Source organism: Clavelina lepadiformis, chromosome 6 (assembly GCF_947623445.1).
Source record: "Clavelina lepadiformis chromosome 6, kaClaLepa1.1, whole genome shotgun sequence".
Taxonomy (NCBI): Eukaryota; Metazoa; Chordata; class Ascidiacea; order Aplousobranchia; family Clavelinidae; genus Clavelina; species Clavelina lepadiformis.
The window spans coordinates 17,522,202-17,548,287 of NC_135245.1; the positions used below are offsets into that span (position 1 = coordinate 17,522,202).

A 26,086-nucleotide genomic window follows, 5' to 3' on the forward strand; every position below is an offset into this window, starting at 1 on the left:
CAACAAGATTGTGACGACAGATAGTGTTACCCCCGTTGTACACTATTTTTGATACCTAATTTGCCCCTTTTCATTTCTTAAATTCTTGGTTATGCTTCGGTGCGCAGCACTTCTCACGGATTGACTGGCGCCGCTGTGCACATTTAATTTTTTTTGTACACCTTTGTGTTGGTCTTGGTTGGTCAAGCAGTTGTACTGCACAAGTCTGTGACAGAGACAGGATACCAAATGCAAGTACGGTAATACTTTTTATGTTGTGTTAGGGTTTGAATTAACGTTATTTAACTTAGTTTATGGATTTGTTATTTATCACAGATGTGTTGTAGGTTATATTATTGTAATTGTATCCTGTTTATTCCTGCAACGTTCATCTCTCGAAACGTCTTGACTAATCTCCGCTCAATAAAGTTTCTGATGACACAGATCGATTCATGATTGGTTAGATTAGTCCGGTCGACACAGGCTATTTCATTAACGGCCACAACAGGAAGGCTGTAGGGGTTTGTATTAATCTTTTCAATTTGGTTTACTACTAAACTTTATTGGTAACTGCTCTTGCTTGAGCTGCAGTTGCAGTAATGTATTGGGATTAGGGAAGTCTTAAAAAGGTTGCGTGATTTGTGCTTGGGTATTTAAAACATATATTTTTCATCTTAGTTTTGGTCGTTTTCTTCTAACTTTTATTAAAAAGGGATTCCATGGAATTTGTAAAAATATAGGCCTACCACAAGTTGCTTGAGTTCTAAAAGTGAAAGAGCTACGATTTTGTTTGTTGAAGTGGACGACTACAGACGTAAAGGTTTGGGTGATTAAAATTCATGCATTTTATTGTCTACCCATCACCAGTTAAATCATGCCTTTTAGCAATCGGCTACAAAGAGGAACGCTGGAGTACGTGGATCTGTAGTAGTTAAAAATTCCAGTCGCTCTGGCAGAGATGGTTCCAATTTCAATTAGCACTGTTGTGTGGTGATTTGTTGACGTTGGGTAGCCAGGAAACCATCGGTTTGTTGCAACTTGGGAGTCTGTTGATGGTATCGTCAACAAATGCCGTGGGTTGTTGTTGATCTTTAGGAGAAGCATGACCGCGTTACAAGATTTTGATTTCATGCCGAAACTGTATATTGCGAAGTCGAGTTATTTTTAATACGCAATACCAACAAGTGATAACAGATAACCAAAAATAACAAAAATACAAAAAGTAATGAACCTGGTATGTCATCCCCAGCCAAACATTCACCAGATCAGATCGATGAGAAAATTCACCCCATGTTTGGTTGATGTAATTCACCACAAGATCAAACATTCTATCCGATGTGATTTCAGCCAAACTTGCGTTCATCTCTGCGCATAACCTCACTGCTTCCGTGTAACTTACACGACGTCCATGTAAGTAAGCCAGTTTGATGCAAGAGTTATGGTATATTACTTCACCAATACAAGAATCTGGTTATAGCAAGAAAAGGATAAAATGACCAGTAAGTAACGTAAACGTGTAAGAACGAAGAGTTCTTACCTTTTAAGGCTTGTATTTCTTTTTTCAATTCGTCGATTTCACTGCAATCACATTGACCGGGTAGCCCGTTCTCACCAACCGGCCCAGGCGGACCTTCAGGACCCCGGAGGTCCCTGAATAGTTTCCCGAGGAGCCAAGTCGTCTTGTCCACGAGAGAGTGAAAGACAGACTTCATCTGAATGTCTATCGACTTGAGACAAGTAGATCATTAAAACCATTAACCAGTAGAACATTTTGCAAGTATAAGTTCACTGTCTAAAAGCGGGTTACGTATTATGTTCATTTGCAAACACTTTTAGTACGACAACGAGCTGACTTGCACAAAAATGCAGATGTTGTCGGACATATTACAAAGTCTAAATAATTTCAAACTCTTCAGCATGATGCTGATAAAAATGTGTTTAACCTGTAAGCCGCTGCAGTATTTAAGTACGATAGCTATTTTATACTTGCCCTTTTCACAAATTTTTGGATTACTGGTTTAGTCCAAATTCTGTGTGTGGATGAAACATTTAAGACGCAGCGAAGGAAACGTGGTCCAATCAAAACGTGCCATGTCGTCAAGATGATTTCAATGTTCTGAAACATTTTAAACACCCAAGGCGTTTTAAGTGAAATACCAACACTTTTAATCTGCTTTTAACTTTAAATTGAAAGCAATTCTCTTTTTGTAACATCCACACTTCGCTAAACAGTCTTAACTTGACCTTCTGGTACATGAGGCTGCAGAGCTTAACTTAATGCAGAGCTAATCTTATCTGTCTTAACTTATGTCATGTTAACTTAATTTACCTGTTGAATTATCTGACTCTATTGTTGCGTGCGGTCAGAATACTCTAACATCTTGTCAGCCGAAAGGTTTTAATATTACAACAGAACTAGTTTACAGGAAAAGGTTTTTATTGTAGGTGCTGTACACTTTCTCAATATTACGCACACAATCTCTGGTCACTGGTGGAAGTGCGAGCTTATAAAACGTGAAGCGATGGAAGTGAAAATATTCGACAAGAAAAACGGAGCATTTCAGAACATGTGCAGCGAGGAAAACAATGTGTTGGCAATGGGAGTTACATGCAGTTGAAGTTGACACGTAGATAAATTATCAGTATAATGTTAGGAAGCGGGCATTTGCAATAAAGATTTCTTATCAGCACAGGTGCTGGAAACAACCTGGGAACGTACTAAAGGGAGTGTTCACACGAAGTTATTCACAGCAAGTTTCCAAATATCAAACGACAGTTGAAGTGTTATCAAAAAACAAGTTCATAAACTTCAATCAATAACTAGAAAACACTTATCCAAGAAATGATGTAATGGTATTAAAAATGCCACCCAGGCCGCTACAAGGCTGTACATGGCCTATATGCGTTGTCCTAAGCCAGGGGTGTCAAACTCAATCGCACCAGGGGCCAAAACTCAAAACTTATTTAACGCCGCGGGCCGTAAGGATAAAACTTGATTGAACGTTTCGTGACACAGTACATGAATTGGAACAGGCAGCAAAACAACACCAAATTTTTGATTTTTTTGACGATTTTCGAGTGGACTCTTTTTAATTATTCTTCTCTTACATCATTATGTTTCATTCATCTTCTTGCAAAAGCATTAAAAAATTAACAAAAAATAAAGAAAAAAGCAGCCCAGATTACAAGCGTTAGAATAAATCGATTTATTCTATCGTATGATGGGGCAACTGTTGTGCTGCTGTATTGTGCGATTTGTTATAATCTTGTTTCTTGCTTGAAAAAAGTAAGTCATACTATACAATGATTTCGCGGGCCGGAAATAGTTCAATGTATAAAATAGTATTACGGGCCGAATTTTATTGTAAAGCCGGCCGGATGTGGCCCGCAGGCCGGGAGTTTGACACGTATGTCCTAAGCCCTTGCTCGTTGAAGTCACGCAAAGCAATTAGACCTGAACAATATAACTTAGTTGATGTTGTCTGAACCGTATTAACCAATTTTAAAGTCAATTAAAAAACAAAGAGTATAATATCAGAATATACTGAATATAATATCAACCAAACTATATCGTGTTTTTCATTTTAATATAACTTAGGTTATCTTCGGTGTTGTCTTTTCCTAATACATTCGGATTATCTAGGTTTATACATTATCAGCCTATATATGGTATAGGCTGCATAAGAGTAAATTTCCCAAATCACAATGAAAAATATGTTTGCCTTTACTAGGATATTTACAATCATAATCATTCCAATTTTTCAACCAATTTTATCAGTATTAGGCCAAAAGCAATGCAGTTTCATGAGTCATGTGATAACTTATCCAAAAATGGCTGATTGTTTACCATGGCAACGGATGAGTATCCCTATTATTCGTAATAAAAAAACGTTTAAACGGTTCTCCATAAATGTTAGCCACAAAAAATAAACCACCAAATGCAGGGAAAGTTTTTGTCATAATATGCTGAATTAGCAAGCAAGATTCCTAAAATATACGGAAAATGTTCTAAAAACAACTAATTTATAGGAAATTGCGCGCTTTTCAGAGTTACTTTTATGATACTGAACACACGCATATGCGTATTTCAATTTTAAGATCGAATCGGAATTTTAGTAATTATTTACACTACAACACACTGCAGGACTTATTAATGCTGAAGCAGAGCTTATCTATCTTAACTTATGTTAACTTAAGTTACCTGTTGAATTATCTGACTCTATTGTGGCCTGCGGTTAGAATAATCTAACCTCTTGTCGGCCGAAAGGTTTTAATATTATAACAGAAATAGTTTACAAGAAAAGGTTTTTATTGTAGGTGCTGTACACTTTCCCAATATTACACTTAATCAAGAACATAGTAATATCACTGCTTATAAGATTTCTATTGAATTGCAATCAACATAACTAGCGCAGAAAGCTCATCTGCCTCCGTCTATGTGTCCGCTCGCTGGTAAAAGTGCGAGCTTATAAAACGTGAAGCGATGGAAGTGAAAATATTCGACAAGAAAAACGGAGCATTTCAGAACATGTGCAGCGAAGAAAGCAATGTTTTGGCAATGGGAGTTACATGTAGTTCAAGCTGACACGTAGATAAATTATTATCAGTATAAAGTTCAGAAGCGGGCATTTTCAATAAAGATTTCTTATCAGCACAGGTGCTGGAAACAACCTCGGAACATACTAAAAGGAGTTTTCACACGAAGTTATTTAGAATAGGTTTCCAAATATTAAACGACAGTTAAATTGTTATCAAAAAACAAGTTCATAAACTTCAATCAATAACTAGAAAACACTTTTCCAAGAAATGATGTAATGATATTAGAAATGCCACCCAGGCCGCTACAACACTATAGCAGGCATTTTTTAAAGTTTTTGAAGTAAAACGCATTGAAATTTCACTAAATAGTCCATAATGTTAAGCAATAAGTGGAATCATACTCGGGTCCAAGCTTGGAATAGTCATATTTTTTAATAAGCTTTCGTCGTGAAACTCAAAATAACCTGAGCTGTTCATTGCGGTGCAGTGCTTTTGCACAAGAAGCACATTTTCCCAGCTCAATTCTTTCCTCCAATGGGAGACAGTGTCTGCTGAATTTCTCTTCGTACCAAATTGGCTTGTCTTTGATAGATTGCTTGAATTGTTCTGAGACGTTGCAGACTTCAACCAGCTAATTATATTTTCGTCCAACTGGAGACCAACAAAATTGTAAATCTTTTCGGTCCACTCCAGAGGCTTCAAAGCAAAATCTTCGTGCCTTACTCTCATGTAGTTTTTAGACTGGATGAGATGACGGTCGGTGTAATCAAGTAAATCAGTCATGTGCTTGCAGCCTTGCTCTCTGCAAATACATTGCATGTTACCAGATGCGATGGCGCATTTGTACAAAAAAAGCTACAAAGCAATGACAGGAGAAATAAGTTAGAGATACTAGATAAAAAAATAAAAAAATTACTTCATTGTCCCAAATAAAGTCGCCGTTTTTATATACCATGTATGGCACATTTGCACTGATTTACAGTTTTTAGGAAACTTTCAAAGCAAAGATGAGAAATTGTAATGGTATATGAAAATTATTTTTGTAAATATTATCAGGTTTTATTTTCTCTAATTAACCACGCTGTGCAAGATATGCTCACATAAGTTGGTCAGCTTGTTTACTACGAGTGGAAAAAATTCTTGAGTTGATAATGGCGCGCGGGTCACGAACCAGATGAATTATTTTCAAGTTTACGGTCGGATCGTTCAGCAGTGGTTGTATCCACGAGATGTCGCACATGTAAACGACCTGAGATAGAGACAAGCTGAGCATACAAGCATTGTTTGCATTAAACTGTATATTATAACAAAAAATGCCAATAACTGTTGATATGCAACAGTGGAAAGATGAAGTTTTGCGTCACACTCACCTTAAACGCCATGAGGTCAACTTTTGCGACGTGTTCCGATAGTTTGATCATATTCAATTTACCTGGACAAGCATGGCCGCCGTTTTTTGGGTTACGACAAATATTGCTGTCGCGGGATAAGAATAAACTGCACTTTGTGCAACTCGCGAAGCACACTCCACGGTTAACGCAACTGTGAGATATTGCAAGATATCACATTTTTGTGGCAATTAACAGAAAGTTAGAAGCGTGAGTATAATGTTCACACAGATAGTGAGGTGATTACACTGCAGCCCATACTGTATATTTAAGGTCTATTACACATTTATGAATATAAAAAACAGATAAGTTTTTGAAATGAGGTCTTCAGAGACTCTTGACGTAAACCAAATGCCTGAACTTATCTGCCTACCAATTACCTTGCTTCTTGCTCATTTCTTCGCGATAATTTGTTTCCTTTGATGTAGGAGTCCCAGGCGGAAGAAAAATTTAGGCGGAGGGCATTGGGAAAATATTCTTCAGCCAAGTTGCTACTGGTCCTTGGACAGGTTCCGAACGGAAATAAGGGTTCATAAAAATAAGCGACTCCTCGTTTTTGATTGAATATTTCACCCACAAAGCTTGAACCAGAACGTGTGTGGGTTAGAAGTATAACAGCCCCCGGGGAAACTTGCTTGATCTCGGATGTTGGCCGGTTATCTTTGTTGTCTTCCTCGGGACTTTCTTGTGTTGACCTTGTTGTCATCAAATCACTAAAAAGTTAAATATCTTTAAAACAAGCAATTATACCGCGTATAAAGTAGAACCCCGCTTAACAACTCTACCCCAGTATTACAAACCCTTCAGATCGATCCAGAATATATTCTTATTGCATATAAATGTGTTCTGTTTCACCAAGACTACCACTACGGTTTTCAAACCACCACCGCAGTATAGCTGGCTAGAAACAATTAATTAAACCTGCCCAACGTTACTTTTAGCCTATTATTTCGTAACAGCTCGCAGTTAGCGTATGGTGCACTGTCCAGGTTATCACATGCGATATGCAATTATGCATACAACAAAATGATTCTACTGTTTAAATTCCTCACTTAAATTTTCTTTATTTCCTTATTCTCATTGCGGACTCACAATGATGATATGTCATCTCGTAAGACAATGTTCGTTAGTTGTGTGCACAAGTACGCAGACTTCATGCCGTAATTCTTATGGATGTTTATGATTATTTTCACTTGCTGCAGAACATTTTACTATTATGTTTACCACAGTGGAAGCCAAAAACGTGTTTGGCCACAATAATCTTTTTCAAATATTGTGTTGGCAAAAACGTAAAGCACTTTCCATGACATCTACATTAAATCTGTTTGCACGGCGTCTTTGTGAGGTCATCGCAACTCTTTAACGGGTTTTCTTCCATTTTTCTGTTTGACCGATTAAGCTCAGTTTGTGTAAATACAGCGAGTTGACACGCTTAGAAGCGATTTTTACCCCAATATCGTGAACTACTGATGACTTGCTTGATTTCAAAAATAAAGGTTTAAAATGAGAAATATATACATACGCCGAAACATTAAATTACCGTAGTATCCAAAAACATTTAACTCGACCCTCATAGCCTTTATGGCATTGTGGGTATTCATGTAGTTCATGGGCCTACTCCTGTTCTTAAGCCGGCTTTATATAGCTGCTTTTTAAAGTTTATTCGAGGCCTAGTTGCCAGTATACCGTGTTGTAGCTGAACTTCGACACCATTTCAAACTCGTCAGATATTATTCGATATGAACAAGTATAAAAGCGATTGGAAATCTTTACTCGAACGCGGCGTACTTTCCTGAACAAACTCGAATCATTTAACCGGTGTAAAAATGGGTAAAAGATAATTTACTGTATAATACTGCACATACATGCATTTGTTCAAGGTTAGACTTTGTCGAACGCTGAGAAATATTAAGAGATCCCGACTTCGTATAACGGCTAATGTTACGCTGTAGTTGTAGACGTAAATTTTGACACACCGCTGCGGTCCCAAAAATCACCTTGCAACATTATACATCACTATAGCTATAGCAAATCAATAAAAAAGTTTTATTTCATTTTTCAAATTACAATTATGAAACCACTTACTAGTTCTTGGGATAATTAATCCATTTGTATTACTCGATTAAATCCAAATCACCTTTGGAAGGATTTTTCTCATTTAAAATACATTAGAAAATTCCTGGCAAATAAATCAACACTTCTGGCACTGTGCTTGTAAACGAATAAAGGCCCATTCAAACGTAACTTGTCGCTTTAGAACGTATCACCATAAAACCACTTTTTATTAAATTCGAAATCGGCTGAGATCAAGGTGGATTCGTTAAGCGGCACTGTATAACTGTACACTGTAGTACTTTTCAACGCCTTCAAACAGGGAAAAACTAAGATCTCTATGATTCTGTTGGACGTCTTACGAAAGCATTTCAATACCTGGCTAGGCCAATCAGAGGGCGATATTGTTGAAAATGGTTTGAAGCCTGGGACTTACTCTACCAGTTGGCTTGCTTAAATAGGTCGCGTGCAAATTTAGGCTAAAAGTTGGAATGAAAGTAGCTAAAATTGTTTGTTTAGGCAAAACATTCTGATGTTGATTTTGAGCCTCTATTACAAGAGTTTTCAACATGTTTTTTTTTGATGGCGTTTCATGGAATGCAGTCCAAGGCATACTAAAACTATGAGCAGAATTTCAGAAACCCCATGCCGGAATTTTCAAGCAATTACTTTTTTGGTAACGTCGCTGTACAGTAAAACAAACAAGACTTCATGGCATTTTCTGGCCTTTGACGGCTCTTAAAAAGTATTCCTACATACTCATTTCATATGCTTTTTGGTTGTAGCAAGAAAGACTTATAGACCTATATAGGGTTTATATCAGATATAAAATATTTTCTTTTACGTTTAGTGTGTCGAAAAGACAAAAATCTTACTTGTTATATGTGGTGTGCCCATTGTTTTTCTGATTAGGAAATGAAACTGCGTAGTAGAACCAAACAATCGTTAACACAAAACAAATCGGAAATAATAATCTCAGCTTTATATGCATACTTGCCATAACATTGATTTCTGAAAAAAAAAAACAAATAAACCTGCATTTTAATATCAATCTAGTTTTTCATGTGATCGTGTTCATACTTTAAAACTTTGCCGTCGATGATTGTATTTTAAAGTGCTAAATTAGAAGCTGTAAAACATTGTTAAACGAAGTGAAAAAGCTATCCGTTAAAGATTTTAAAGATTAACACTTTGCTGCTGTTTCCTAACCGACAGGTAAGAAATCCTTTTTACCGGTATTTGACAGCGTTTTCAGCCTGTCCCGGTTTCCAAGTTACTCTGTAAACTGAATTCGTAATATATTTTCCTGTCGATAACAATTTAAAAGTTTGCTTGACAATAGTCGCTTTTGTTCAACTTAAGCTCAGTCACGGCAAAAACCTTCCTCTTAAAATATTTGTGTGTGGTGTTTCGTAAATAACCTATTGCGTATGATAAGATCTTCCAGTGCAGTAAAAGATAAATGATCAATCGATATTGCTAATTATAATTAATCCGCTTATAATGAGTTGTCGCGCTTATCAAGTCAAAGCAGAGCTTCCATTAGTAAAGTTTTAAAAATTTAAAGTGGAAAAACGGCTCTATCATTGGTAAGCTATAACCAGATTTGCCATGTCGTCCTTATTTCTATGATTTGTCCTTTATTTACAGGTCCATGTCTTAGAAAATATTTTTGTCTTTTTCTTCTAAGAAATGTCCTTTATTTTCACTTGCGTCCTTATTTTCGTCTTATTTTTAGGGCAGAGGTTCGTATTTTGGACATTTTAACACCTTTAGTATACCATGTTTTACCAAAGAGATACAAAAATTGAAAACATGCAAATAGTATTTCGTTTTTACATTTTTGCAACATTGACTGCCTTCTCCTACTGTGCACTGTTTAAGGTAGAATTCTTCCTTTGTGTCCTGTTCGTCCTTATTTTTGAATCCAGACCGATGACAACCCTGGTTATAACCCATTTCAACAGAATACTGAGAAAACTACCCTTACACATATACGTTGGCATAACCGTATGTCTGTAAATGTTTTTTTTCTTCTTTATAACTTTCTTTTTTTATATTTTTTCTTTTTTATAAGCATAACGTTTACGAGCATATGTAACATTGTTTTCTGTCACGCTTGCTTTGTTGTGCTTCAGTTCAGCCTATTTTCGGCCTGAACCACTAATTAAATTGGTTACGCTTTGCCTGTTGTGCAAGAAATTACCGTTCGACCGATACTGTGTACACATACCTTGCAATCTGATGTAGTTAACTGCAACTGGTCTCTTCGAACCAACAATGGGAAAGGGCCGGTAACACATATACCCACTACCCCCAAACCGATTTTTTGTGAAACTATAAGTAAACAAACATTATAGGTTGCCATGTTTATTCAACGCGCACTAATAAATATCTCTATTTATGCACAGACACATATCTGTTTGCCAAATATTTAACACCCTGCAAATAATTTGATAATGTTGTTTTACATTCTCTATACATTTCATAATCAATGCAAGTTGACGCTCGCCAGGTATCATCGTTCCGATAGATTTTGAGAAGCGTCTATATACTGTAGGTGCCCACGCTATAGCAGTATTGTGAAAAATGTCTAATAGTTTACCTTGTAGAAGTTTTTAAAATGCGTCTGTCATTCGCTATGTACGCATGCGTCCCCAACCGTTTAAAAAAATGTCTACGTGTTCACAGCATCAGCAGTCCATGCGTTCACGCTACGATAGTTTTTAAAGGTCATTTATATAAGTATGCCCTTGTTCCTGCAGATAATAGCGTTTATTTTCTAAAAACACCACATACTTGCAACAATAATTAATAGACGTTTGAAACATGAAGTATACATAAGATGTACACTTGGTGCCCTATAACACACACCGGGCCGGCCTTGGCAATCATCAGGCCCAATGCAAGAACTGATGGCGGGGCACCTGGCCGATGTAGTAATAATACTGTAATAGCAATGCCAGATCCCATCAAAACTTTTTTTATGATATATTTTTATCAAAAGATCCGCTTCCGAAAACACGTCGATAAGAAACGATGTGATTTGCGCTAGAAAAAAGCTAAACTGTTATTTTTGTTCCGGTGCTTAGCAGTGTTGGGAGCGCACTTTTTGGGGCCCAACGCAGTTGCTTCCATACAAATTAATGAAATTTAATTACTTTACAGAGTGTAGTTGCCAAACATTGCATCGTGACCAGCAGAACCAAACCCAACACGCAATCATGATGCAAGCAAGAACGTCTTTAGTAACCTATTTTTTTATTATTATTACCAAAACTGGAAGTAAGCCTTTTTGTATTTTCTATTTATACTCAATTATTTTACTTCATCTGTTCACTCGTATCTTTATTGCCAGTTGTGCAAATATTGAAAAGCTGGGGTTTGCGTGAAAACTTGAAACTCTTAAGGTTTGTGCAATTCCAAATGGAAGGCTTACGATATAACGTATAACGTCATAATTAAACAAACTAATACATTCAATATTATAGCAAGCAATACCAATCACCGAACACCATCAGTAAAACCCAAGAATGCAATTTATTTTATTAAACAGCTTCCACGACCAAAACCAAACCGAAAACTCTTAAATCACATGACAACGGTTTTTATAGAACACAAAAGGTGTTTATAGTGTTTATATGTGTTTATAGAACACAAAAATATGAAATTTCAAACGTTTCACTGCGTAGCCACTTTTTTGCTTTCAGAAACACGTGAAGATCAACCAAGTGCAGTCTATCTCTGTATATTTTGTTGCAAATTCGCGGTACATTTAAATTTTTGCTACATCGTTTTAGCAAGATATTTTAATAATCTTGTGATCATTTTCTACAGTCTACACCAACGTATCTTGGCCGTCTGGCCCTTGTACAAAATTTATCTTCGTTTAATTAAGTGTTTTAAGTTTTGTTTTGTCAATCTAATTTGATCATTGTCGTCCACATGCCTGACGCTGAAATTTATTCTATCGTCATTTTATTGCTGTTAAATATTGTAGAATACACTTCTAACTAAACCCGATACGTCGGTGCTATACAATCTTTTCAAAATTGAAGGTTTCTATTTATAGACGATATAAGTGCCTAAATCATTCAAGAATAATATACTCAACAAACAGTCAGTGAACGAGGAAAAGTGGCAGAATTAAGTGGACTAATGGATCCGTTACAGTGGTGGAAAATTAGCACAACCAACGATTTCGTATTCCGCAGCAGGTAAGTAAGTTTACAGGAGCAGTATAGTGTAAGCATCGACTTTGAAATTTGGGCTTGTGTCATGACAATATCGATAGAAACAACGGGTATAATGGCAACAGTTCGAAAAACAGAATGAAGGCACGTACCACAGCCTGAAATTTTACTATTACTGAACGTAGGTTTGGTCGATCCTTTTTAGTTCGGCAAACATTAATGTGAACTGTTAAATCGTTCTTGCGTTAACTGTAGTGGTGATTAAAGAAATCAAATAGTAATAAGCAGTGGCGTATTCTTAAAAAAAGTGGAGGTTCCCTGTCAAGCAGACATGTCATTGTATCCAAATGTTAATTCCAAATATACATAAAAATGAGGATAAAATGAAACAAAGCAAGAAAAGTAAGAGATCGCGATCGCCCGTCAAAAAAGTGGGGCGACGGCGATCTCCCTCCAATTCACCACTGGTTATAAGTCCAACCTCAGTTCATGAAACATCTATTAGCAAACAAACATCATTACGTCATGTTGTTGTGCTAACTGGGTGTGTTGTTGGGGTAGTGAACTGTTTTTAATTATTGCTTGATCGATTGTTCGCTAATCTAACTCCATTGATAGCGCATTGATCAACCCCTGATAGCCTAGTTAAGCATCACAGTACCAAAACGAAACTGTCAATGTCTTGAATAATTATTTATTACTGGTTCTCAACGAAACGGTTACTGTTCCCAGAGCACAGAATAAAGCTGCATTCAATAGACTGCAATATCACACTCAACGCATAGAGCGTTGTAGTACGAAAGACGTAATTTGGAAGTAATCGAAACCGGGTCGTGTAAACTAAACACGGCCAAAATATAGCACTGCGCTTGTTCTTAAACACACGAAATAGAACACAAATAACATTATAATATCATCAGACCTGCACGATAATTCCGTAGGAATAAGGGCTAATTATGACAATTAACACATTGTAATTGAAAATTAACAACAAGATTGTGATGACAGATAGTGTTACCCCCGTTGTACACTATTTTTGATACCTAGTTTGCCCCTTTTCATTTCTTAAATTATTGGTTATGCTTCGGTGCGCAGCACTTCTCACGGATTGACTGGCGCCGCTGTGCACATTTAATTTTTTTTGTACACCTTTGTGTTGGTCTTGGTTGGTCAAGCAGTTGTACTGCACAAGTCTGTGACAGAGACAGGATACCAAATGCAAGTACGGTAATACTTTTTACGTTGTGTCAGGGTTTGAATTAACGTTATTTAACTTAGTTTATGGATTTGTTATTTATCACAGATGTGTTGTAGGTTATATTATTGTAATTGTGTCCTGTTTATTCCTGCAACGTTCATCTCTCGAAACGTCTTGACTAATCTCCGCTCAATAAAGTTTCTGATGACACAGATCGATTCATGATTGGTTAGATTAGTCCGGTCGACACAGGCTATTTCATTAACGGCCACAACAGGAAGGCTGTAGGGGTTTGTATTAATCTTTTCAATTTGGTTTACTACTAAACTTTATTGGTAACTGCTCTTGCTTGAGCTGCAGTTGCAGTAATGTATTGGGATTAGGGAAGTCTTAAAAAGGTTGCGGGATTTGTGCTTGGGTATTTAAAACATATATTTTTCATCTTAGTTTTGGTCGTTTTCTTCTAACTTTTATTAAAAAGGGATTCCATGGAATTTGTAAAAATATAGGCCTACCACAAGTTGCTTGAGTTCTAAAAGTGAAAGAGCTACGATTTTGTTTGTTGAAGTGGACGACTACAGACGTAAAGGTTTGGGTGATTAAAATTCATGCATTTTTTTGTCTACCCATCACCAGTTAAATCATGCCTTTTAGCAATCGGCTACAAAAAGGAACGCTGGAATACGTGGATCTGTAGTAGTTAAAAATTCCAGTCGCTCTGGCAGAGATGGTTCCAATTTCAATTAGTACTGTTGTGTGGTGATTTGTTGACGTTGGGTAGCCAGGAAACCATCGGTTTGTTGCAACTTGGGAGTCTGTTGATGGTATCGTCAACAAATGCCGTGGGTTGTTGTTGATCTTTAGGAGAAGCATGACCGCGTTACAAGATTTTGATTTCATGCCGAAACTTTATATTGCGAAGTCGAGTTATTTTTAATACGCAATACCAACAAGTGATAACAGTTAACCAAAAATAACAAAAATACAAAAAGTAATGAACCTGGTATGTCATCCCCAGCCAAACATTCACCAGATCAGATCGATGAGAAAATTCACCCCATGTTTGGTTGATGTAATTCACCACAAGATCAAACATTCTATCCGATGTGATTTCAGCCAAACTTGCGTTCATCTCTGCGCATAACCTAACTGCTTCCATGTAACTTACACGACGTCCATGTAAGTAAGCCAGTTTGATGCAAGAGTTATGGTATATTACTCCACCAATACAAGAATCTGGTTATAGCAAGAAAAGGATAAAATGACCAGTAACTAACGTAAACGTGTAAGAACGAAGAGTTCTTACCGTTTAAGGCTTGTATTTCTTTTTTCAATTCGTCGATTTCACTGCAATCACATTGACCGGGTAGCCCGTTCTCACCAACCGGCCCAGGCGGACCTTCAGGACCCCGGCGGCCCGGAGGTCCCTGAATAGTTTCCCGAGGAGCCAAGTCGTCTTGTCCACGAGAGAGTGAAAGACAGACTTCATCTGAATGTCCATCGACTTGAGACAAGTAGATCATTAAAACCATTAACCAGTAGAACATTTTGCAAGTATAAGTTCACTGTCTGAAAACGGGTTACGTATTATGTTCATTTGCAAACACTTTTAGTACGAAAACGAGCTGACTTGCACAAAAATGCAGATGTTGTCAGACATATTACAAAGTCTAAATAATTTCAAACTCTTCAGCATGATGTTGATAAAAATGTGTTTAACCTGTAAGCGGCTGCAGTATTTAAGTACGATAGCTATTTTATACTTGCCCTTTTCACAAATTTTTGGATTACTGGTTTAGTCCAAATTCTGCGTGTGGATGAAACATTTAAGACGCAGCGAAGGAAACGTGGTCCAATCAAAACGTGCCATGTCGTCAAGATGATTTCAATGTTCTCAAACATTTTAAACACCCAAGGCGTTTTAAGTGAAATACCAACACTTTTAATCTGCTTTTAACTTTAAGTTGAAAGCAATTCTCTTTTTGTAACATCCACACTTCGCTAAACAGTCTTAACTTAACCATCTGGTACTTGAGGCTGTAGGCTACGTAGCCCATATGCGTTGTCCTAAGCCCTTGCTAGTTGAGGTCACACAAAGCAATTAGTCTTGAACAATATTACTTTGCAGAGGTTATTAATGCAGATGCAGAGCTTATCTGTCTTAACTTATGTTATGTTAACTTAATTTACCTGTTGCATTAATTATCTGACTCTATTGTTGCGTGCGGTTAGAATACTCTAACCTCTCGTCAGCCGAAAGCTTTTAATATTACAACGGATATAGTTTACAAGAAAAGGTTTTTATTGTAGGTGCTGTACACTTTCTCAATATTACGCATAATCAAGAACATAGTAATACCACTGCTAATAAGATGTCTATTGAGTTGCAAACATCATGACCAGCGTAGTAAGCTCATATGACTCTCTCTGTATCTCTCCGTCTGTCTCTGTGTGTGTTCGCCGGTAAAAGTGCGAGCTTATAAAACGTGAAGCGATGGGAGTGAAAATGTTCGACAAGAAAAACGCAGCATTTCAGAACATGTGCAGTGAGGGAAACAAAGGGAGTTACATGTAGTTCAAGCTGACGTGTAGATAAATACAATCAGTGTAAAGTTAAGAAGCGGGCATTTGCAATAAAGATTTCTAATCAGCACAGGTGCTGGAAACAACCTGGGAACGTACTAAAAGGAGTTTTCACATGAAGTTATTTAGAGTAGGTTTCTAAATATCAAACGACAGTTGAAGTGTTATCAAAAAACAAGTTCATAAACTTCAATCAATAGCTGGAAAACACTTTTCCAAGAAATGATGTAATGGTATTAAAAAATGCCACCCAGACCGCTACAACTTAGTTGATGCTGTCTTAAACGTGTTAACCAAGTTTTAAAGTAAAAGTAAAAACAGAGAGTTTAATACCAGAATATACTGAATATAATATCAGCCAAACGTTTAAACGTTTCTTCACAAATGTTAGCCACAAAAGCTAAATCAACTAATGCACGGAAAGTTTTTGTCATAATATGCTGAATTAGCAAGCAAGATTCCTAAAATATTCGGAAAATGTTCTAAAAACAACTAATTTGTAGGAAATTGGGTGTTTTTCAGAACTACTTTTATGGTACTGAACGCACGCACATGAGTATTTCAATTTTAAGATCGGATCGGAATTTTAGTATTTATTTACACTACAACACACTACAGCTGGCATTTTTTACCCAATGTTGTCGAAGTAAAACCCATTGAAATTTAACTAAATAGTCTATAATGTTAAGCACTAAGTGGGAATCATACTCGGGTCAAAGCTTGGAATAGTCATATTTTTTAATAAGCTTTTGTCGTGAAACTCAAAATAACCTGACCTGTTCATTGCAGTGCAGTGCTTTTGCACAAGAAGCACATTTTCCCAGCTCAATACTTTTCTCCAATGGGAAACAGTGTCTGCTGAATTTCTCTTCGTACCAAATTGGCTTGCTTTTGATAGATTGCTTGAATTGTTCTGAGACGTTGCAGACTTTAACCAACTGACTATATTTTCGTCCAACTGGAGACCAACAAAATTGTAAATCTTTTCGATCCACTCCAGAGGCTTCAAAGCAAAATCTTCGTGCCTTATTCTCATGTAGTCGTTAGACTGGTTGAGCTGACGGTCGGCTTAATCGAGTAAATCAGTCATGTGCTTGCAGCCTTGCTCTCTGCAAATACATTGGTTGTTACCAGATGCGATCGCGCACTTGTACAAGAAAAGCTACGAAGCAATGGCAGGAGAAATAAGTTATAGATACTAGATAAAATAATATATATTTACTTCAGCAATAATTATTTCATTGTCCCAGATAAAGCCGCGGCTTTTTATATACCACGTATGGCACATTTGCACTCATTTACAGTTTTTAGGAAACTTTCAAAGCAAAGATGAGAAATTGTTATAGTACATGAAAATTATTTTTGTAAATATTATCAGGTTTTATTTTCTGTAATTAATCCGCTGTGCAAGATATGCTCACATAAGTTGGTCAGCTGATATATTACGAGTGGAATAAATTCTTGAGTTGATAATGGCGCGCGGGTCTTGAGTTGATAATGGCGGATAACTTTGATATGCAAATGAAATTTAATATGCAAATGAAATTACTACTTAATGTAGTAATAACAATGTAAACCAAATATCAACTCGATTATGTTTGCCTATAAGATCCCATCAAAACTTTTTTTTTATAATATATTTTTATCAAAACATCCTCTTCCGAAAACATGTCGATAAGAAACGCTGTGATAAGCGCTAGATCAGTGGTTCTTAAACTGGGGGGCGCGCCCCCCTTGGGGGGCGTGTAACATTCGTAAGGGGGGCGCGAGAGATGACAAGGTGTATATGAGCTATGTCTAAACATGCTTTCTTGACTTTCACTATAGGTTATTTTTACTAAAATTTTAAAGTGTGTCACGATGGCAATCGTATTTTTGAAATTTGGATTCCTAAATACGTCAATTGTTACGTCATAATATTTGGTGTTTCTCCTCATTGAAGCGTATCGTTTTCGTTTACTCAATCATGCACTCCTAGCTCGACTAACTGTTCTCTTGTCTTCTCTTTTTGCGGTGACCTGTTTTTTCTCACAACGGGGGGCGGGGTAGCAAGAAAAACTTTTACAAATGTATCACTTGTAGAAATACTTAATTTACTTTAGTTTTACAATTATGATGTATACAGGAAGTCAGATGTTTTTGCTACTAAGCTATAAATATCCGATCAGTTTACGACATATAATTTTCGAGTCATTAACGATTGAAAATTTGTGTGCAGTGTCGACCACACATAATAAAAATACTGGGTCAATTGACCGTGAACAAATTCACCGGCGATAATTGGTCGTGGTCAACTGACCGGCAACAAATTGGCAACAATAAAAATACTGGGTCAATTGACCGTGAACAAATTCACCGGCGATAATTGGTCGTGGTCAACTGACCGGCAACAAATTGGCCGGCGACACAAATCAACCGCTACGCATTTTATTTTTATTTTTTACAGAAATTAGCATTGTTGTTTATTCAAATTATATGATTTAAGTGATAATATGATTTGAGGTCAGTTGGTTCTAGGTAAATTTACGTCACGGTCAGTTGTCCCCCGGTCAGTTGTCCCCGGTCAGTTTGTTCGCGGTCAATTTCCCACGGTTAATTGTCGTGGAACCGTCGTTTGCAGCGTCATCTTCATGAATATAAAGACAAAACCTAGGAACAAACTTGACTGTGCAGCCGACCTAAGATGTGCATTATCTTCCAAAAAGCCTCGAATTAATCGTTTGGTTTCCCAAAAACAACTACATCCTTCTCATTAATGAAAGTTAATTGAAAATAAATTGTTGTTTTGTTTAATGCTTTTTTATTTTGCAATGAGGGGGGCGCGAAATTTTTAGGTACCGTCAAGGGGGGCGTGTGCCAAAAAGTTTAAGAACCCCTGCGCTAGATAGAAGGTAAATTGTTATTTTTGTTCCGGTGCTTAGCAGTGTTGGGAGCGCACTTTTTGGGGCCCAACGCAGTTGCTTCAATACAAATTGTTATAAAGAGTCACGTATGTGCCAAACATTGTATCGTGACCAGCAGAAACAAAACCCAACGCGCAATCATGATGCATGCAAGGAAGTTTTTTGTAACCTATTATTTTATTATTACCAAAACTGGAAGTAAGCCTTTTTGTATTTTCTATTAATATTAAATTATTTTACTACATCTTTTCACTCGTAGGTTTATTACCAGCTGAGTTTGTGCAAACATTGAAAAGCTTGCGTGAAAGCTTTTGCGTGAAAGCTTGCGTGAAAGCTTGCGTGAAAGCTTGCGTGAAAGCTTGCGTGAAAGCTTTTGCGTGAAAGCTTGAAATTTTGACTCTTAAGGTTTGTGCAATTCCAAATGGAAGGCTTACGATATAACGTATAACGTCATAATTAAACAAACAAATAAATTCAATAGCAAGCAAAACACTGTTGCCATATACTTATCAATACATTCTCGGTATACGCACCGTCCATATGCTTGCACGCAAGTTACAGGTTTTGATTATTTTAATACTCTTGCTTTGTTTTCTTTATTCTTATTCATTCTTGCTTGCGTTATATAACCTATAGCCTACATTTTATGATTTAAGTGTGATGGCTATAAATATATCTAGCATATTCATTAAGAATAACTTGAACCTTAAAATTGCAGACTGCTAAGCATAACCAGGCCTAGATCTCCAAATTCCATGCGATCGTGCAAGCAGTTCTCCAAGCAGCCATTTAGATGTTTGTCTGGAAACGGTTCATCTGCTTTGGGTACAATTGTCAAGGGCAAAGATATAAGAAACGAAAAGACGCAGTCAGGAAATCTCCTACGTTTGCCGGACCTTCAATCATTATGGTAGACGTATGTAACGTAAGAATAAAAGCAAGTTTGTATAATTAGTACGATGTAATGATTATTTAGTACAAATTACCTATGATGTAATCAGTTGAACATAGATCCTGAGGTAACATATTTTATGAAAACAGTGTGTTGTTTGAACACTATGAAAAATAATAATTCGTTACTGTATTAATTGTGTGAAGTATTAATTATACAACAAACATATTCGCCATAAAGACCGCGTATGCTGGCGGCTATTGTTACAGTATGAGCGAGGACGATTGATGGTTGATAACTTATTTTTGTTTCTGCTTCGATGGTATGAGTTCTCATTCCTCAAACGGCGTGACAATGCTGTTTAGTTGCTTAATTTTGTCTATACATATTATTAAATGAAAAAGTTCCCATTTTTATTTATTATCAGACACAAAGGCTTTCACCTTTGGGCAAAGCTTACTGAATGTTACATTGCGCTTGGTAACAAATAAAAAAGGAAAAGGGAAGATTGTAAACATTACAACAGTATATATTTGGCACAGCAGTTCAAGCGAGGTAATTTATCTGAACGTCATCAAGGAGAATTCAAGCCCGGTCAACAAGTGAATCACAAGATTTTACAAAACAACCCATGACTCGTGACGTAACCATCACAACACTTTCACCCATTTATGACTTTTACTCGGGTTTAACCAGAAGTTGATTAAGTGTTTTTGAGATATTTGTTTCAAGAATTTCTTTGTCAGAGTTTCACGCTTGGGTTACCAGATGAAACGAATACAACGCATTAACTCACAAGACCAAATCCGTTTTGTGATAATATTTTGTGTTGGATAGTATTGGAGTTGCGGTCTAATGAACTCCAGAAAAAAACAGATCTCTCAGAAAATTATGTGCTGTTGTGACAGTGATTATGTTTTGTTGCTAACTTTATTTTTATTAAAATTGCAAGCACGAGACAATAAACTCAGAATTCTATTTATTAGTTCTAATTGTGGATCAGCTTAATAACGCCTTTAACTTCAAATTGTTGTTACCTTGGCTTTTGTTGTTTTTTTTCAAGGAATGCTTGTTTTTACAGTGGCAGCTATATTAGTCAATAATGAAACGTTAAACGTAAAACGCGAACGTTTCAAAGTACAAATCCTGGAATATCAGCAAAAATTGGTATGCAATGGTTTTTGTTAGCAGACTTACAATATTTTCCAGCGAGCATACGTGCATTGGGCATCAGCGTACATAGAAAAAAGTAATTTTTCAAAAATGTCAGTGTTTTGATGGCGAGAAAAAGTTTCGGGCAGTAATAAAGCTGTACAAAACAAATGAGGTCATTTTAAGCTCGACTTTGTCAGTTCCTGACAAACATTGCTTGCTCTGTAAGTAGGAAAATAGGCCTAAACTATGCATGCTGTTTGCGAAGGTTACGAGAAGTATATAATAATAATAGAAGACGGCTTCGATGCAAAACTTTTAGCTTAAACCAGTAAAGTATTACCAATGTTTTTAAATCACTGCATATTGATAATAAGATTAATCGTTATCGATATTCGAAATATTTTTATTTGATCAAGAAGGTGCTATGCCTTTTTTAGCTTACATTCCATAACAAATTTTAGCTGTTTATTTCAAGACGTATAGGCATGACTTTAAAGCATAAATATAGCTAACTCTTACTAACAAGAACAGCAAAGCAATTCTTTTCACGTATGTTGCATATTTTCGGTATAGTCATATAGTCACGTTGTTTTGAAATGATTAAAACGATGATTAAGTTATTTCTGGTTGTATATTTGTACATTTCCACAACTAAATGTCAAGAGCATAATGAAGTTTGCATTTCCCTGAGGGAAGAAAGTTCTGGACAACCAACGCTGGTCTCTAGAACTCAAACCAGTAACGACGGCTGCACATGTGACTTGAATACGATAAATGCAAGGCTTGGTGTCCAAGAAAGTAAGGTTTTTCGTAATAAAACCGAGTTAATGTTAGATGTTATAAAATGCTTTCTGAAATAACTTCTTTCTTTGAAAACATTTCTACAAACGTAAAAAATAATACGTGCAGAGTGAGTTTCAGTTTAAAGAAAAAATTATAATACATAATTCTCAATTGTATTGGAAGTTACCTTAATCAGAAGCTTTCGATACTCCAGATAGAAAATATCAATGAAATGACAGATTTGTTAATTATCCAATTATGTTTGATGCAAAGTTTTTCTATACAGTTAAAATCAAACAACTACAGCCGATAATAATCGTTTACTTTGCAGAAGCAATTCAGAATGCAAATAAACAAATCAATGATCTCAAAAATCGCGTGGACATAATTGATGTGATTGCCAGAAATAATCCAAATCAAGTCCAGTTTCAACACAAAAACCTAACCACTTTCTCTATTGTAAACGAAACTACAATTACTACATATACTTTGCAAAATACCGGTAAGCTTGCAAACCAGCTGCATCCACAAAAAGAGAACCATTACTTTACAGAAAATGAAAGTGTCGGACTTTAACATATATATTTTGCATTATTGAAGTCGTTTCTGGTTCATGTGTCAACGGATTGATATTCGGAAACACCTGCATCAAGTTATACAATACAATTGGTTACGGAGCCCAGTATGAAAAAGCACTAAGACTGTGTAACTTCCAGATGGCGGAAATTACAAGTGAAGCCATGTACCACGCTGTGGTCGACTACGTTCGAAAAACTTGGAGAGGTGGCGGTTCACAAGTGACTGTGTGGCTTGGAATGACTTACAAGGTAAAACGTTATGCACAAGCGATATTGGTTGCAATAGTTGTTTTGATATAATAGTTAATATTCAAAGGATTTAAATAGAATTACATCACAAAGTTGGATAGATTTTCACTGTTTTTCTGCGCGTGAATTTAGAAAAAGAACTCGATTCGAGCTGAATAGGCTATTATATGTCGTACAGGGAGCTTTACTGACCCAAAGTAAAACATTTTTACTACTTTGCTTGATTTTTTTGCCATGGTTTATGAATTCTCTTAAATGGATCAAAGACGAGTATGGTTGATATTTTCTAGGGTTATTGATTTTGTCCAACGCTGCGAAAGAAACTTGAGAGTATAGCGCGTAAAATGTGGCTAAATATCAATAAAAGCTTGGTAAGTCAAAGCAAATAAATATCAACCTTTAGTTTGTTCCTGAACATATAATTAAAACGTCTTTAATAGTAGATGTAAACTACTCTTGTATCACTGTCGTAAAGACTGTGTTTAGTGACTTAAGTCCAGTGAGTCTTTTCAAAAGTTGACTTAGGTTTACGAAACTACATAAAAGACTTAACTTGACCGCGTTAATATTTGAAGTGATTCGACTTAACTCGAGTCGATTTTTGCTGGTTTTCAGCTTCAATAAAAAACAATGTTTTTTCGTTTGTTTGAATGCGTTAAAATGTAAATAAAAATGACTTTTGTTTCAACAAAATGATGCAGGTTCAAAAGAATCTTTAAGCTTTTCTTTTTGATGAAAATTATCTTTTGCTTTAGTATGATTTGGTTTTAGATATCAATTGATTCGACTTGACTCAAGTATTTTTTAAAGACTTGAATTGACTTGAGTTTTAAAAGGTAAATGTTTCGACTTGCCTTTGCAGAACCTTTGTTGAATCGAGTTTGATCATTTAGTTACAACTATGCTCTAAGCCAGGGATGGCGAACCACTGACCCGCGGGTCACGAAGTGACCCATCACAGATTTTCAGTGACCCACTTGTCTTTTTTAAAATAATGAAATTTAAACAAATATTTAAGCAAAGAATAAATGTTTCACTATATATTTGTAATAAGGCCCCAACCTATTTTAATCTAGTACCGTACCGAATTGCCATATTGCAGTCTGACACAACTAAAGCCGTAGTAGTGCGTTATCAGTATCACGGCAAGTTACTGGGTGCTTATAACGTAATAAAGCTATTGTGCTCTTGATTGTTAGCAAATCATGTTACATTTTTGTACCCTTTAGTGACTGCATGCCTCTTGGCTGTTCAGCATTAGTGTGGTCTGGTAAGCTGCAAACATTTAATGCCTGCAAGTAGGCCTAAGTTTTTAATGTATGATAACAGTAGATATTGTTATCTTTTGTGACCCATGCACTAAAAAAGGTTCGCCATCCCTGCTCTAAGCTAAAGTTTTTTGAACTTGTAGTTTTTAGCGTTTTCTTTAGAAAATTTATTTATGGAAATTTCAGCCAAACCGGGAGTGGAATCTCGAGTTATCAGATGGAAGAATGATAAGTTTGACACCCTTTTGGCGTCCCGGAAGCCCTGGTAACGGTGTGAGGAATCTTTCGTTAAAAGTTATCTTGCATGGGGATTCAAGCAGCAAAGGTCTGAAGACTAGTTTTGACTGGTCTGAACTTATTCCACTGTGCAGTTTTAACTTATAAGTAGATTTTCAAATTTGCCATTTGGTAAAGTGGTAAATTATGTTCTCTATTAACAAATTGACCAAACTAACTGCAGTTAATGTTAGAAGAAAGTTATTGAAATTATTTTAATTTTAAGCGCAACAAATTAAACTATTCGAAGTAAGAAAGCTCATAACAAAACTGAGTAGCATTTTAAATGCTTTAAAGCTGTGATTTTTTGTAAATTGATTTAAAAACACATTTCTCACTTTATAAACTTGTGGTTACGTAAATGTTCAACTTTCTAAAAATCGTAGACAAAGCTGACGTTTTCCAGCATAAAGAGCTTTTGAGTGTTGTTTATTTCTGGCCAAAATGTTCGTGTTTGCTGATGTGTTTACGCACAAGATGCATTATATACAGTATAATTGTAAATATTTATTTGCTCGTGTCGTAACAGTTATTACTACAAATTAATCAAAAGTTTTCTGTTTTCCTTACTGCCACAAGACCGGTTCTAACAAAATAACCAAATAATTGCAGTTTACTAAAAATATGTGTTTAAACGCCCATTAAAATAAACCAAAAAAAAGCTAGCAGAATACATACATCGCTTCAAAAAATTTTCTGCTTTTCCGAAATTGGTTTGAATTTATAGGTTTTTTGATAAATTCCTGGCAAGAGTATCTTGATGAATACTGTGTATGAAGGCCATAGACAAGAAAAGGTTAACGACCCCACAGGAAGGTAATTCTTCAATCCATTTCGTAAATATCATAAGAAAGCATCAGCAGATCATGACTGCCACCATCAAAATGGGAGTGAAGTGCAAAAAATGTGTTTTACAGCAAGTATACTTCAAGGATAAGGATACTATTTGTTCACAACCTCAATGAGATTTATATAAGATAAAGGTACCGTACCATCCCAGACCAACAAAACTTTTCGTATAATAGTAATATTGATTAATAAATTCACAGTGTGCTGTACACTGTAAATAAGGGTTCTAAGGTTATTATACACAAGGAAAAGTTGCAAAAAGGTTTAGAATATCTACACAACCGGATGCATAAAGTTCCAGCTTGGCAGACGTGTATACGAGCATATATGAGCATCATCTTAGTCAAGTCAAAACACTTTATTTTGCCATTGCACTCATTCTCTCACCTTTTACATGGAAGTTGTGACGGAATATGGTGGGGCACGTGACACGCGATTTTTGCTGCTATCTTTACACTTAGCTTGAAAAAAAAACAACATAGAAATCTTACTTTTAACATTATTTTGTCATTCTAAGCTATTCAAAAATTTCTGCTCCCTGTTGGTGCTTACAAGAGTTAAACGTAAACAAAATGTAGTGCTAAAGAGCTATTAAATATCGCGTTAATAATTTTTAATTAAGCGTCGAGTTTTATTTCCTTCTTTTTGGAAGCAAGATTGATTTTTTCAGTCCCGAACTCCAAATGGACTCCATATGGTCCACGCAACGAAATTTATCCAACTACTTTACGTGGTTATGGATCAATTATAATGTAGAAAACGCTAGGTACAAAACCATCGTTCATAGACTCGAAATAGCTTTATAACATCAGACGTGTAGACCTCACAATTTCTCGGACTGTTGGCCAATAACCGGCTCACTCGGTGTCCGGCTGGCTTCAATTATTACTATTTTGGTATTTATAAAAAGCTATAAAAGAGTTTGAAAAAGCAAAGTCGGAAGTAGTTGGCCAAAGTATTCGCCCGTTACGATTGCTGGTTTCATTTGAAACTTGGAATTTTTTGAAACGACGTTTATCTGGAATTTCCCCAACTTCACGTTTACAAAAGACAACTATATTTAAAACTCTCATTGTCGCCATTTTTTCCAGTCGGAAAAAGTTTCCTGGTGTATCAAAGTTTTATTATTTTGCGTGTCAAGTTCTCACAAATTCCATCACCGCATCTGCACTTATCCATGAAGAGTTCAGAGATGCTTATA

General features: G+C 36.2%; 4 protein-coding genes across 5 annotated transcripts; 1 reads left to right on the forward strand and 3 right to left on the reverse strand.

Annotated features, from left to right (window-relative positions):
* Positions 1 to 809: 809 nt before the first annotated feature.
* On the reverse strand, positions 810 to 1,691 carry LOC143462467 (uncharacterized). Its single transcript, XM_076960652.1, has 3 exons — positions 1,517 to 1,691; positions 1,211 to 1,446; positions 810 to 1,068 (listed from the first exon to the last, which is right to left on the reverse strand). The coding sequence occupies exons 1-3, from the start codon at positions 1,689 to 1,691 to the stop codon at positions 847 to 849; spliced, it is 633 nt and encodes a 210-aa protein (XP_076816767.1). The 3' UTR covers positions 810 to 846.
* Positions 1,692 to 4,276: 2,585 nt separating this feature from the next.
* Positions 4,277 to 9,169, reverse strand: LOC143461780 (carbohydrate sulfotransferase 1-like). The gene is made up of 6 exons (XM_076959651.1): positions 9,149 to 9,169; positions 8,834 to 8,969; positions 6,287 to 6,619; positions 5,889 to 6,060; positions 5,619 to 5,767; positions 4,277 to 5,320 (listed from the first exon to the last, which is right to left on the reverse strand). The coding sequence occupies exons 2-6, from the start codon at positions 8,956 to 8,958 to the stop codon at positions 4,897 to 4,899; spliced, it is 1,203 nt and encodes a 400-aa protein (XP_076815766.1). The 5' UTR covers positions 8,959 to 8,969; positions 9,149 to 9,169; the 3' UTR covers positions 4,277 to 4,896.
* Positions 9,170 to 13,223: 4,054 nt separating this feature from the next.
* LOC143462322 (uncharacterized) lies at positions 13,224 to 15,021 on the reverse strand. Of its 2 annotated transcripts, none has more exons than XM_076960439.1 (3): positions 14,656 to 15,021; positions 14,350 to 14,585; positions 13,224 to 14,164 (listed from the first exon to the last, which is right to left on the reverse strand). In XM_076960439.1, exons 1-3 carry the CDS (start codon positions 14,894 to 14,896, stop codon positions 14,093 to 14,095), a joined length of 549 nt encoding a protein of 182 aa, XP_076816554.1. In that variant the 5' UTR covers positions 14,897 to 15,021; the 3' UTR covers positions 13,224 to 14,092. The 2 variants fall into 2 exon arrangements, with proteins under 2 accessions (XP_076816554.1, XP_076816553.1); XM_076960438.1 differs by having other exon boundaries at positions 13,573 to 14,207; positions 14,656 to 15,018.
* Positions 15,022 to 21,422: 6,401 nt separating this feature from the next.
* Positions 21,423 to 24,701, forward strand: LOC143463092 (uncharacterized). Its single transcript, XM_076961462.1, has 4 exons — positions 21,423 to 21,680; positions 21,997 to 22,167; positions 22,266 to 22,492; positions 23,947 to 24,701. Exons 1-4 carry the CDS (start codon positions 21,479 to 21,481, stop codon positions 24,142 to 24,144), a joined length of 798 nt encoding a protein of 265 aa, XP_076817577.1. The 5' UTR covers positions 21,423 to 21,478; the 3' UTR covers positions 24,145 to 24,701.
* Positions 24,702 to 26,086: the final 1,385 nt, after the last annotated feature.